The sequence below is a fragment of the Staurois parvus genome, unplaced genomic scaffold (genome assembly GCF_062004578.1).
Source record: "Staurois parvus isolate SC_StPar_1 unplaced genomic scaffold, SC_StPar_1.0 ptg000081l, whole genome shotgun sequence".
Classification (NCBI taxonomy): domain Eukaryota; kingdom Metazoa; phylum Chordata; class Amphibia; order Anura; family Ranidae; genus Staurois; species Staurois parvus.
Window position 1 is genome coordinate 6,755,427 of NW_028317877.1, and position 15,337 is coordinate 6,770,763.

Below are 15,337 nucleotides of genomic sequence, written 5' to 3' on the forward strand. Positions count from 1 at the left end.
CATCTCCTGTACTATGTCCGCAGTCTCTGGTCATCTCCTGTAGTATGTCCGCACTCTCTGGTCATCTCCTGTAGTATGTCCGCACTCTCTGGTCATCTCCTGTAGTATGTCCGCACTCTCTGGTCATCTCCTGTACTATGTCCACAGTCTCTGGTCATCTCCTGTACTATGTCCGCAGTCTCTGGTCCTCTCCTGTAGTATGTCCGCAGTCTCTGGTCATCTCCTGTAGTATGTCCGCAGTCTCTGGTCATCTCCTGTAGTATGTCCGCAGTCTCTGGTTATCTTCTGTACTATGTCTGCAGTCTCTGGTCATCTCCTGTAGTATGTCCGCAGTCTCTGGTCATCTCCTGTAGTATGTCCGCACTCTCTGGTCATCTCCTTTGGTATGTCCGCAGTCTCTGGTTATCTCCTGTACTATGTCCGCAGTCTCTTGTCATCTCCTGTAGTATGTCTGCAGTCTCTGGTCATTTTTTGAGAAAAAGGAGAGAAGCGCCTCTAAGTGCATTAAGTCTTTTAATTCAAGTCTAAATGTAGAAACACTCACATGTGTGAAGTAATCATAAGCTTAAAAACCGTGGTTAACAATAGTTAACGGTGGGGTGGTAACCCGGGTGAAGAGCCGTCATCTTACTGCAATGTGGGGAGGTCAGCTCTCGGCTGGAACAGCGTGGTGGCTGGAGGGGAACAGCGGTGAGGCCGGCCAGCATGCACGTCCTCCCTCAGAGCCGGATGGAACGCACGCTGGAACGTAGCGGCGGCGTGGCTGTGATGACGTCAGATCCCAGGGTGCACTGCGATGCGTTTCGGAGCATGCACTGGCCGTGGAAGGCGGAAGTGCACTCCTTTTTCAAGCACCGCTGTTCCCCTCCAGCCACCACGCTGATCCAGCCGAGAGCTGACCTCCCCACATCGCAGTAAGATGACGGCTCTTCACCCGGGTTACCACCCCACCGTTAACTATTTTTAACCACGGTTTTTAAGCTTATGATTACTTCACACATGTGAGTGTTTCTACATTTAGACTTGAATTAAAAGACTTATTGTACTTAGAGGCGCTTCTCTCCTTTTTCTCATCTACAGAATTTGCTACAGCTTATTTGGAAGCCTTGCCCTCAGTGCCACACGGAATCCTACGCTCTTCATACAGTAGCCACTAATACCACGATCACCCCATACTACCATTTCCCAGGACTTTGCAGTGTTTGCGCTGTTACAACCCTTCCTCATTTTTTCTGGTCATTTGTGTACTATGTCTGCAGTCCATTGGTTCAGAATATTTTTTTCTTGTTTTCCTCCTCTAAAACCTAGGTGCGTCTTATGGTCAGGTGCGTCTTATGCAGCGAAAAATATGGTACTTTGTAACTGTTTAAAGAGAACCTTATACCTGGAATTCTTCTATAAGTACTGAATAGTACAATACAGACTTCTATGCAAGTCTAGAACACTGGCTTCTCTTTTCAGTGTGTAGAAATGTGATGCAGGAATTGTCTCATGGCTTCCAGTTGTTTAGCCTAATTTTTAAACTTTCTTCATCTCCCTTCCTTCGATAACACAACCAGCCTGTGAGATTTTAGCACTGACATCATCCAGCAATGACCACTGCATGCTCTCCTCGCTCTTTCTCTCATTTCTGAAGGAAATGCACTTTTAAGTCATACCCTGACAAATACCTGATGAGAAGGAAAATTTTTGGCCCCATAAAATGTTTTTTTGGGGGTTTTTTTAGGCCTGTCTAAATGGGCTGATAGACGTATATTGAGAGGGAGAATAAAAGTAAAATTGGCTATAGATATGGACATTAGTTTTGCTTTTTGGGGGGGTTTTTCCCCCCTCATTTTTAGGCCGAAAAACAAAAAAAAGCAATTTCTCTATCAACACCATCGAGGTGGATAGAGGATTCTCTATCATTGACATTGGGGTTGATTTACTATAGGCAAATAGGCTGTGTACTGCAAGTGCACTGAAAGTGCAGTTCCTCTAGATCTGAGGGGAACATGCAAGGAAAATAAAAAAACAGCATTTTTGCTTGCACATGATGGAATGAAAGAAATCAGCAGAGCTTTGCCTCATTTCAGAGCTTCTATTCAGATTTAAAGCAACTGCACATGCAGTGGACAGTATATTTACCTTTAGTAAATAAACCCCATTGCATCTGTCTCTCCATTGTCAGAATATTATTATTATTGTTATACAGGATTTATATAGCGCCAACAATTTGCTCAGCGCTTTATAATATAAAGGGAGACAATACAGCAATGATACAGTTCAATACAAGAGGGTTAGGAGGGTCCTGCTCCTTGGAGCTTACAATCTAAGAGGGAGGGGCTAGTGGTACAAAAGGTAATAACTGGAGAAGGACAAACTGATGGGAGAAATAGAAGATTTGGTTATTAGCTGAAGGTAGGATAGGTTTCCCTGATGAGATTTTCAAAGATCGCCTAAAAGTGAGCAGAGTAGGCAATAGTCGGATAGATTAGGGTAGAGAGTTTCACAGGATAGGAGAGGCTTTGGAGAAATCCTGGAGACTAGCATGGGAGGAGGAGACAAGGGAGCTAGAGAGCAGGAGGTCATCGGAGGAGCGGAGAGAACAGTTTGGGTGATATTTGGAGACAAGATTGGTGATGTAATTGGGGGCAGAGTTATAAATGGCTTTATATGTTATTAATGTTTTGAATGTTATTTGTTGGGCAATGGGAAGCCAGTGGAGGGATTGGCAGAGAGGGATGGCAGACATGGAACAGTTGGTAAGGTGGATGAGTCCGGCAGCAGCATTCTTGATAGACTGATGAGGGGATAGCCTGCAATTAGGTAGGCCGATGATGAGGGAGTCAAGGCGAGAGATAACAAGGGAGTGAATAAGTTGCTTAGTGGTTTCAGTGGTTAAAAACTGGCATATCTTGGAGATGTTATGGAGGTGAAGTCTACAAGATTTGGACAGTGATTGGATTTGGGGCTGGAAGGACAGATGGGAATCCAGGATTACACCTAGTACCCTAGCATGGGGGGAGGGACTAATGGTTGTATTATTGATCTTGATGGAGAATACACTGATCAGTGGCCACAGCCACTGATCGAGAACATTTTTTCAACAAGCTCATTTGGGAATGGCCATGAGTGAATTGAAATTTAACTGGATGCTGTGAAACCAGCCAAATTTTGATCAATCTATGGCAGACATAAGGCACAATCATTGGGCAACACTACCACCAAACAAGTTAAAACTGCTGTCAGCTTTTGCACCAGTCCTGCTGCAGGACAGAAAGTAAATCAAAGTCTTCCTAATAGACATGCAGACAGCAGTAAAAACCTGACCAAGATTGTTTTTAACTTCTTCCCTCTAAACTAGTAAAACGTCTTATCTGAAGTAGGGCTTTATCTTCATTTCCCATAGCAAAGCAACAAAATATATAACTTGACATCAGATCCCTGAATGTAAGTACTTGTAGATAGATATTTTTTTAAAAACTGGAAAAATACCATGTTGATAATCTACTCATTTAGGCTTGGTTCACATATATGCATTTTGCATTTGATGCTTTCTCCAGTGGCTTTTGCAGTTTGTTTTGCATTTTTCTACACGTGTTTTTGCTGTGTTTTGCATTTTGTTCAGCTTTTTTTTTTTTTTGTTAAAGTGGAAATTTTTTTTGTTGCCAGGCAGAATAAAAATGCAAAACGCGGCAAAAACGCATTACCGTGCATTTCAGCAGCTTCTCCATTGACCTCTATTGTAGCAAAAATGCTGCTTTTTGCTTTTAAAAAAGTCCCCGACCCTTTCCAAGAATGCAGCAGCTCAAAAAAGCATAGATGTGAACATGTTTCATAGGAAACCATGTTAAATGGACTGTAGTGCGTTTCTGCAAAAAGCACTAAAAACTCATTGGTGTGAATGGAGCCTCATTCACCTATTTATTTTTTTAAGACTATAAGGTGCTTTTTTTATATATTTGCATTCTTTTGATTTTTAACTGTTTTAGTCTTATCTAAAAGATGAGCTATGTTGTCAGAACCACTCTCCTACATATTGCAAATACAGTGGTACCTTGACCTACAAGTTTAATTCGTTCCGTGGCCTAGCTCGTAGCTCAATTTGCTCGCACATCAAATCAGTTTTCCCCATTGAAAATAATTAAAAATTCTCTTAATCCGTTCCAACCCTCAAAATGCATTTCTAAATAACAAACATGGTGCCAGAAAGTTTGGTATAAACTGCTATAAATAGAACTCTTCACCTGTTCCAGAAAAGCAGAAAACACTCACCCTCTGAAGTTTAGTATAAGTTGGTATAAACTGGTATAAAATGGAACTCCTGTTCCAGAAAGCAGAAAACACTCACCCTCTGGTTTGAGGTAAACACATGAAGAGACCATGAACACGTGAAGAGACCATGAGAAAACCGAGAGCACATGTTGGAGGTGTGTCTCGGAGGCTGGGATGCTGTGGCGTCACTGCTCACTACGCCATCTAGCAGCGCCATCTCCAGCTCGTACCTCAATTTTTTGCTTGCGTAACAAAGCAATGACTACTCGTACCTTGGAAAACTCGTACCTAAATGCACTCGTAGGTCAAGGTACCACTGTATTAATAACATTGTAGTATACTTTAAGATACAGCCAGTGGTGTCTGTTTATTCTATAACCATAGGCCTACCAATATATCTGCAGCAAATAATTTTTGTATCATTCCTTTTGTTGTAACATTGGTGCAGACTGACCCAAAGGTATTTTTAAATTTATTCAGCCATACAAAATGCTTTCAGTTTTTGTTCCTCGCATTTCTAAAGGAAGAATGGTTACCATGGAAATATTTAGTGGGAGTCTGAAACAACATACAATCTATACATCCATTTATTATTCAGAATTTATAGTTCCCTATAAAATGTCAATATAGCATGCCTATTACTTTGTCTAGCTTAGAAAATTATTTTCCATTTGCATTTTACAATAGCATTAGAAAATAAAGCATTATTGCCAACACTAGCATTTTTCAGCTAGGAAGAAAATATATCACATCAGTAAAAGCTCTGTGTTGTATGGCTTTTTCATTTACACATAGTCCTGGAGGTTGTAGCTTGCGTTGTTGTTTTCTGAGTGCTCAGCCTCTGGCTCAAGTCTTTTTTTTGGACGTGATTGCGTTCTTTCCTGCTGTCTTTTAGAGCAGGATGCACAGAATATTGCACCTGCTAGAATGTGCAACCCAGCAGAGATAAAGCCTAGGTATACTGCTCCTCCAGGTTCATGTTTTCCACTGTCTGGAATGGATGGATCCAAGAAGCTGGAGATGATCTCTTTCATGTACCAGCTCACTGAGATCATACCAAAGATTCCAGCAAGCAAAAAGCATGTTCCACCTGCAAATGCTATATTACTTTTGGTTTGTGGGTCACCTCCTAGCTTGGTACATTTCATTCCGGCTATGGAGATGCAGATTCCAAAAGCGGAGAATATACAGGATAAAACCATAGTAGTCCTCACAGTCTGGATGTAAATAGGGAGGGAAAGGATGGAATATTTCACAGTGCAGCTAAACATTCCAGTACTGTACCACGTGCAGTCCATCCAAAGACCCTGCATTTCAGTGACTGCGGTAATGATGTTAGCCCCAGTTTCTGAATTGACCTTCCAGTTTGGTAGCAAAGTGGCGACAATGGCGGCACATACACCCATGAGTGCAACCACAAAAGCCGAGATTTGTAGCTCCACCGAGGCCATGGACGGTTAATTGCAGATCCTCTTTCCAACTGACTCTTTTCTATCGAAAGTCTGAATGAGAAAGCTCAGTTCTGTATTGAAATAAAAAAAAATGACTATGTAGGGGGTGGAGGGTGGTAACCAGAAAAATGAAACAGGCAATAAAATAAGTAATACCTCCGTGGTTCAAAGCTTAGCTCTTTCACCTGCAGTTCGAGCCTTTCAGAAGAGTAAAAGCCTCTGCTAACAAATACACCTGCCACTTGAACATTTATTCTTTGATAAATATAGATTGCTAGAAACTGCGTCCACAGTGCTCTTCATAAAATACATAAGCATTTATTGCTTTTTCTATACCACTAAGCAAAAGTGCCCTACTTTGTCACAACACCGATTACATGATTAATAGTGCTCCGCATTGAAGCAGGAGGGACATATCTTTTACACACAAAACATCAAACTAAGCACAAATGCTACACTCTGTATAAAGTCTATTCAGATCCATGGACAATACTGCTGTTTTCAATAACAGATATAATATCTACATCTGCAGGTGTAAGCCTATTAAATATATAGCCTACATGTATTATGTAAATACATTAATTTTATTAAAAGTGTAAATGACAGTGTTGCATACATATTACATTGCAATGTGCAAATACATCAAATTTTTATTATAAAACTAATATAAGAACTAAACCAATCAAAACATTGCAGCATGGAACTGTATGTATTCCAAATGAGAATTTAATGTTGCTACAAATATTATTATTAGCAAAATGTAAGTGTAAGGGGGTTGAGGAGTAAATGAGTAACACTGTAACAATTTAAAATAGGTAAAATAAAAATAGTAATGTAAAGGAATCAATATGTTTTCTATGTTTATATTCCATATTTATCACTTTTTTGCAGAGTTTGAATGACCAGCATATTAAAGCAGAATTAATTCCAAAGACCAAATTGTAATATATTATAGATTACCAATCATTAGATGTGGTGGTTGCTTCAGTTTTCTTTTTTCTTTTTGAAGGCTTTTCCCCTCTATTTTCATCTGGTGATCTTGCCAGCAACACACCCCTCCTACACTCTGGATCAAGGAGCAACAGAGACACCTTTGGACAGCAGCATTTTTAGTCTAGGGGGAGAGTAGTCTTAAATGTTCTAGCAGATTTAAATACACTAACATATTGAAGCCAAACTCCAGCTTAGGCTCCGTTTACACCTATGGAGTTTGATTTTTGTCCGTTTTGCAGTTCGTTTTGCATTTTTCTACACGCGTTTTTGATGCATTTTTGGCATGTTTTTACCACGTTTTGTACAGCTTTTTTCTTTCAAAACGTGGCAAAACGCGGTAAAAATGCACTACCATGCATTTCAGCATCTTCTCCATTGAACTTTGTTGTAGCAAAAACGCTGCTTTTTGCTTTTAAAAAAGGCAATGACCCTTTCCAAAAACTCAGAAGCTCAAAAAAGCATAGATGTGAACATGTTCCATTGGAAACCATGTTAAATGAATTGTAGTGCGTTTCTGCAGAAAGCACAAAAAAATGCATTCGTGTGAACAGAGCCTAACACTACAGCAAACAGTTATTTTTCCTTTTGGTTTAAAGGTTTCACATAAATAAAAGCTGATCATTGTTAGCAGACCGTCAGTAATAAATAGCTTGTCTCAATCCCCTAACTGCTATATCTTCAGGACAGCTTGTTCTATTGAAAAACAGAAGACTTACTGGTCAGATCACCAGGTGAAAATAAAGAAAAGAAAGCCTGAAAAAAAAAATTCAGCCATCCCATCTAAGAATTGGCAATTTATATATAAATGTTTGGGTTTAATACCACTTAGAATATCTGTAAAAATTATAACATTTGCTGGCTTTTGTGTGTTTTTGGCATTTAAATAAGTACAGCAACTGTATTGTTAAATATTACAGTTATTTAGAATAATTCTAAAATCGGATGCTTAAAGGCACTTTCCAATGCTGCACTTCAGTATATAGAGTAATGTGCCCTTTTCCCCTACCTCTAGCACCATTCAAGCCAACAATACTGAATTGACTGAATTAATTTTCTAAATAGTTAATCCAATATAGAAATTGAAATAAAATATGCATTGCTATAGAAGAGAAATGGCTACTTATTACTTGAAGCCTCAGTGTAAAAATAGTGCAGTAATGATGTATTTTAGTAATTAGTGGGTGTACTTTAACAATTGTATTAAGGTAATGACTCACTGATCCATGACTTCAACGCTGACTGAACAAAGCACTGCTCAAAGCATAGTGCTGGTAAAGGATTTTTTACACCTGGAATGAAAAAATACTTACTGGAAAATAAGCACCACGTCACGTCCTGCAACGTTTTAGCGGTGGAGGCAAATATATTGTAGTCAGAAAAATATAGTTCTTCTTGCCAAAAGGACAAACAGAAATATATATATTCAAATACAGGTTGTTGTGCCTGTCATTCTCATTTACTTTCCCTGTGGCTTGTTTGAAGAAACAGTCTGTCCATGTTGCTGAGAGGCTGGAGAAATAATGAGCCAGCAAAACTTAGAAAAACATGACGGGGACGGGAAATTGTACTTGGATGCTGAGACAATACCAACCTTTTAAGTGGACAAACAACTGACTTTTGTAGTTTCAGTTCAATTCTTTTTATTGTTTCACAGCATAAATGGCAGCTATCCGGGGTTTGCAAATTAATTTCAAAATATTCCGTATTACATTACCACTACGGTGCCCAGCTTCAAGTGGAACTTTTGGTTAAAAAAAAAAAAAATCATTAAGTGAAACTAGCGTTTCCCACACCGCAAGTGGTGTGAACGGATGGTAAATGTTAGGGAAGTTGTGATTTCAGGGCCTCTGTTAAATTTAAAAATAAGTTTTTCTGCAATGCCAATGTTACAGACATGAATAAGGACTTCAAACTGCTTTAGGCTCCATGTACACAGGACACTTCTGAACGATGGAAACTGACTGCTGGAAAATGTAGGTTAAAAGGCGTCTATTTAGACGCATTTGCATACCGCATTTATGAGCGTTTGCGTTTAGAAGTGTTTTTTAAAGATAACCTCAGGCAACCTTTCAAAATGCACAGAATGCACTGAAAAACAGTAAAAAATTAACTTTCAGACATTTTGAGAGAAATAGAGAGAGCAGAAGCAGAGAGAGCAGTATTTGTTGAGATTAACTGTCTTTTTTTTTTTTTTTTGGTGTTTGGATGTGTTCCAGCTCATTTCTGTGCAGAAATTATTGCAGCAGTGTCTAACATTTTTTTTTTCATGCAAAACCTCAAAGTATGGTATGCTAGGTCCATTTGAGTACCGGGAAAAAGCTTTGCATGCATTTTTCATGATGAAAAAAGGCTCTGGACAGCATCTGGAAATGGAAGCGTTAAAAAAAAATTTCAAACGCCTATAAACGCGGTTAGCCGCATTTACAAGCGTTTTGGGTTTGAAACTCTGATAAAATCTACTGCCGAACGCAAGTTTTCTGCGTTCAAAAAAACAACTGTAAACTCAACTTCCTGTAAACGACTGTAAACGACTATGTGTACCTGGACACATAGTAAAACATTAGCGTGAGTTCAGGGGCTGCTGAAAAAAACGCTGAACAGCTCCTAAATGTGAGTTTATCAGCTGCAGTGTACGAGCCCTTAGTGTGCATAGTCCAGGCATAGGCTCACTTTAAGGGCCTATGCTTCTTGTAAGGGAGGTGGGTAGTGTTCAGGTGGGAGAAATATAAGCATGAATAGAATGCAGTAGTAATACCACTGGATGCTAAGGCAGACTTAATAGTAAAATGACAGTTCTGAAACGTACAAGGCTGTTTTTGTGATTTTTTTTTTTTTTTTTTTTCAATTTTGTTATGTTGCAGCCAGATAATGCAGTTTAAATTAATTTTTTTTCTCACTAATCTACATTCAATACCCTATAATGACAAAGTGAAAACAGAAGTTTAGAAATGTTTGCAAATTTGTGAATAAAGACAAACTGAAATATCACATTGGCGTAAGTATTCAGACCCTTCGCAAAAACTCTTGAAATTTAGCTCAGGGTGCCTCCCATTTCACTTGATTGTTGCTGAGATGTTTCTGCACCTTGATTGGAGTCCACTTGTGGTAAATTAAATTGATTGGACATGATTTGGAAAGGCACACATCTCTATATAAAAGGTCTCACAGCTGTCAATGCATTCTGTATTAGAGCAAATGCATAGATCGGGGAAGGCTACAGAAAAACTTCTGCTGCACTGAAGATCCCCAAGTGTAGAGTGACCTTCATAATTCTCAAATGGAAAAAGTTTTGCACAACCAGGACTCTTCCAAGAGCAGATTGCCCAGCAGAACAATCTGGGGAGAAGGGCCTTAGTAAGAGAGGTGACCAAGAACCTGATGGTCAGTCTGACTGACCTCCAGAGATCCTGTGAGGAGATGGGACAAAGAAGGACAACCATCACTGCAGCCTTCCACCAATCTGGGCTTCATGGCAGAGTGGAAAGATGGAAGCTTCTCTTCAGTGCAAGTGTACAATCCAAACGCACACATTCCTACGTTAAAAATGGCTGTGTGTATAAGTGGGTGCTGCAGCGACCGTCGGCTGGAACCGAACAGAATCAGCAAGGGAAAATGTCACCAGCACACCGAGGATCACCAATATGGGTGCAAAAGTTTTAATGAATGATCACATAGTTACAGCAAGGCAATGAGTCAGAGTCTCGCAGGACCCCTTCATCGGGCATATGACCAAAAGTTATCTACAAAACTATATACACTTCAATCATGAGGAATCCTCCTAACCAAAGTTCATCTGCGATCCAAAAAGCACAAATATGATGTGTTAATATTAAGTCCCCTCGGTTGTGTTTTGTCGAGGTTATGGATCCAATAAGCTTCACGATGGAGGACGAAGTTGTCATGATCTCCTCCTCGCCGATCAACTGACGTGTTCGATGGTCATGCCCCTCAACCTGGTGTCCTGCCAAAATAAAATGGACTGCTACGGGTTTGCTCAAATCAATGGGTTCACCTTTGATACGTTTGACTAGAGCTGTCCTAATGTCACTCCTGTGTTTCTGAAATCTCCGCCTAAAGGGACCTTTTGCCTGATGAAAGGGTCCTGCGAGACTCTGAAACATTGCCTTGCTGTAACTATGTGATCGTTCATTAAAACCTTTGGACCCATATTGGTGATCCTCAGTGTGCTGGTGACATTTTCCCTTGTCTCTTCAGTGCAAAACACATGATAGCCCACATGAAGCTTTTTTTTTTTTTTTCACCATGTGGGTTTGGTGCACATTTAGAATATATTCATTTGTACACTCCTGATCTTTTTATTATATTTTTTGGGGGTCGCACACATTTTTTTGGGTAGGATGGTGACCTGATACTCCATTATTTCCTTTGTTAATGGAGGTATTATTTTGAGAGGTTTCAGTTAATTATATTTTAGCTATACATTTTTATGGGGGTGATTTCTGAAGGTGAGAAATTTGACATATACTGATCACCCCAGCAGCCACATAACCCCAAGGCTTGATTGTTTGTATTTCCTCTGTAGTATTACAACATGTTAATATGGCTAGTCAATTAGTGGTGTAGATAAGCTATTTGTTGCCACGGTGGCTCCTAAGCCCCAGCAGGACAAAGAACTTCTGAGGGCTTGCAATATTGTTTATTAGCCAAGAGATATTTTCAAGTGTTGCCCTATATTCATTTTGTGGGGGAAGTTTTTATCCACCCAAGTACAGGGTTAACATTTTTTTGGATTGTAATGTTGTTTTCTAAAAAACATTCTGAAACTCTCCTTTTCTAATACCAGATTTTTAGATGGGAGATATTGAGACTTACACTTTTGAACCTCACAATTTAATTTTGGAAGTGTATGGAGAACTTGTGGTCTACATCCTAATAGTGTCAAACTCTACAGGCAATAATCCTACCATCTATCAAAATCCTAATAAACATTAGGTCATTTGCCCTCCTTTTGGTGTGTGGGTATGCGCACCCCCGTTCTTGTTCAAGCATTAGAAATTTTTTTTTGTAACTTTCCCCAGATCTGTGCCTTGTAATAATCCTGTCTCAGAGCTCTGCAGGCAGTTCTTTTGACTTTGTCATCATGGGGTACTGAGTGTAGGTTAAAGTGGTTGTAAAGGCTCAAGGTGTTTTACCTGCATGCATTCTATGCATGAAGGTAAAAAAACCTGTGTGCAGCAGTGCCTCCAGCCCCCTCAATACCTACCTAAGCCCCATCGCGATCCAGCTATGTGAATGACCGCTTCGACTGCCTTGGGTCTCTGCCTTCTCATTGGCTAAGACAGCAAGCGGAAGCCATTGGCTACCACCGCTGTCAATCACAGGCAATCAGCCAATACGAAGAGAGAGGGAGTGGGAGCAAGCTGTGTGTGTGAACGGACACATGGAGCAGTGGGTGCCCCCATAGCGAGCTGCTTGCTGTGGGGCCACCCGACAGGAGGGAGGAGCCAGGAGAGCCTGCGGGGAACCCAAGAAGAGGATCCATGCTGCTTTGTGCAAAACCATTGCACACAGTAGGTAAGTACAGCATGTTTTTTATTTTCCAAAAGAAAAAATGAATCTGTAGAATCGCTTTAAAGAGGAAACAAGATTGAAACACTTTATGAATGCACTGTATATACGCTCATGCGTGTATAAAATCTATATATATACCGTATTTTTTGCTCCATAAGACGCACCTGACCATAAGACGCACCTAGGTTTTTGAGGCGAAAAACAAGAAAAAAAAATATTCTGAACCAATGGACTGCAGACACAGTACAGGGGATGACCAGAGACTGCGGACACAATACAGGAGATGACCAGAGACTGCGGACACAATACAGGAGATGACCAGAGACTGCGGACATAGTACAGGAGATGACCAGAGACTGCGGACACAGTACAGGAGATGACCAGAGACTGCGAACACAGTGCATGAGATGACCAGAGACTGCGAACACAGTGCATGAGATGACCAGAGACTGCGGACACAGTACAGGAGATGACCAGAGTCTGCGGACACAGTACAGGAGATGACCAGAGACTGCGGACACAGTACAGGAGATGACCAGAGACTGCGGACACAGTGCAGGAGATGACCAGAGACTGCGGACACATTGCAAGAGATGACCAGAGACTGCAGACAAAGTACAGGAGATGACCAGAGACTGTGGGCACAGTGCAGGGAATGACCAGAGACTGCGGGCACAGTGCAGGGAATGACCAGAGACTGCTGACAGTGCAGGGAATGACCAGAGACTGCAGACAGTGCAGGGAATGACCAGAGACTGCAGACAGTGCAGGGAATGACCAGAGACTGCAGACAGTGCAGGGAATGACCAGAGACTGCAGACAGTGCAGGGAATGACCAGAGACTGCAGACAGTGCAGGGAATGACCAGAGACTGCTGACCTTTGGGGAGGGAGGGGGAGCAGGTACCTGAATTTGACAGGTACCCGCTCCCACTTCTGCGGAGTTGTCCTTCGCTCTTCTTCCCGGGCCGGGTTCTGTGACAGCCGGGTGCCCACTGCGCATGCGCGAGAAGCGCTGCGCTTTGTGAATGGCCCAGTGCCTTCTGGGACCTGTCATGTGTCCCAGAAGACACCGGACCATTCACAAAGCGCAGCACATGCGCAGGCAGTGGGCACCCGGCTGTCACAGAAGCCAGCGCGGGAAGACTGTGCAGCGCTGGAGCGAGGAACAGGTAAGGCCCTGCAGGAGAGAAGAGCTGAGCGGCCGGCCCGGTATTCTGACATGGTGGCGGCAGAAATACCGGACCGGCCGCTTTATATTCGCTCCAAAAGACGCACTGACATTTTCCCCCCTTTTTTTGGGGGAAAAAAGTGCGTCATATGGAGCGAAAAATACGGTATATATAATATATTCGCTACAGCCTAAACAAAACATAATAACCTCAAACAATTACAGTTCTCTTCTAAATAGAGTCATTCTGCAAGACTGATGAAGCCAGAAATAATGGGTGTCAACATTCTGCAAACCCCACGCTGTATAATTGTAGGTCCTGTGATGTAATTGAAATTGCAAGACACCAAATATTATCAGGTTGTTTTAAACCTGTTGATTTGTGATCCCTTTTAGTTTGCATTATTTGATGTGAAATACAAGCAGGCAAAACAGTCAAGAAATTTAAACGCACATCTACAAAGTATGTAAAATGCAAGGCATAACTGGCAACAAAAGGCAACTGAAAGATTTGCTGTGCATCTCTCTTGTTGGAATTCCTTTCCTCCTCTGCCAAGCCCACCCACAGAATTCAGTAGAGCAAAAGAATTAAGTGGCAGTAGCTGCTCTACAGTTTCTTAATCTGATATAGTTTTTATTTTCCTTCTACATCCTTTTATTACTTTATGTAATATACCACCTCTATCTTGATCTAACATGTAATAGACCACCTCAACCATGTTCATGAACAGTTTTTACATCTACGAAAACTGTAGGAAGAAATTAAGAAAACCTGTAATACTGAGAGTGCATTGGTGTGACACAGATCTTTGTGCATATGTGGCAATAAGATGCAGTTTACAAAAACAAGTTTCTTTGCATATTCAATCCTCAAAAAGCTTGGACTAGATTTAATTAAGGTTTAATTTCTTTTTTTCAAGATAAAATTTATGCAAGTAACCAGACCTGATGGAAGCTTTACTAAACCTTGTAGCTGCTTGTATGTGCTCTGAAATAAATTGCATATTGTGCTCATTTTCTGGAAAACGTCCGCATTCAGAAAGGCCAATGAAAAAATGGTATCAAAAAGATTTGAGACTAGTTTTGTGACACGTCAACAGATGGCAGCTGCATTCGCAGGGAGCACCGACCTTGATACGTCAGTGTGCCAAACGACTTCGACCTCAGGAGCTGTGCAACTGGCGCTATTCTGATGTTCTGATGTGCGTTACCACATCTATATATATATATATATATATATATATATATACACATACATAGCTCAAAAAAATTAAAGGAACACTTTGAAAACACATCAGATCTCAATGGGGAAAAATATCATGCTAGATATCTGTACTGATATGGACTAGGTAATGTGTTAGGAATATAAAGATGCCCCATCATTTGATGGAAATGCAAATTATCAACCTACAAAGGACTGAATTCAAAGACACTCTGAAAATCAAAGTGAAAAAAACGATGCAGCAGGCTAGTCCATTTTGCTGAAATTTCATTGCAGCAACTCAAAATGGTACTCAGTAGTTTGTATGGCCCCCGCATGCTTGTATGCATACCTGACAACGTCAGGGCATGCTCCTAATGAGACGATGGATGGTGTCCTGGGGTATTTTCTCCCACATCTGGACCAGGGCATCACTGAGCTCCTGGATAGTCTGAGGTGCAAACTTCTGGAGTCAGATAGAACAAAACATGATATCCCAGAGGGGTTCTATTGGATTTAGGTAAGATGAGCTTGGGGGCCATTCAGTGGTATCAATTCCTTCATCCTCCGGGAACTGCCTGCATAACCTCACCACATGAGGCTGGGCATTGTCGTGCACCAGGAGGAACCCAGGACCCACTGCACCAGCTTAGGGTCTGACAATGGGTCCAAGGATTTCATCCTGATAATTAATGGCAGTCAGGGTGCCATTGTCTAGCCTGTAGAGGTCTGT

General features: G+C 41.1%; 2 protein-coding genes across 2 annotated transcripts in view; one reads left to right on the top strand and one right to left on the bottom strand.

The window, feature by feature from the left end:
- TFB1M (transcription factor B1, mitochondrial) overlaps window positions 1-15,337 on the top strand; it is an 86,869-nt gene that overhangs the window by 48,784 nt on the left and 22,748 nt on the right. The window lies entirely within an intron of this gene.
- CLDN20 (claudin 20) lies at window positions 4,827-8,202 on the bottom strand. Its single transcript, XM_089669830.1, has 2 exons — window positions 8,012-8,202; window positions 4,827-5,779 (listed from the first exon to the last, which is right to left on the bottom strand). The coding sequence occupies exon 2, from the start codon at window positions 5,706-5,708 to the stop codon at window positions 5,043-5,045; it is 666 nt and encodes a 221-aa protein (XP_089525956.1). The 5' UTR covers window positions 5,709-5,779; window positions 8,012-8,202; the 3' UTR covers window positions 4,827-5,042.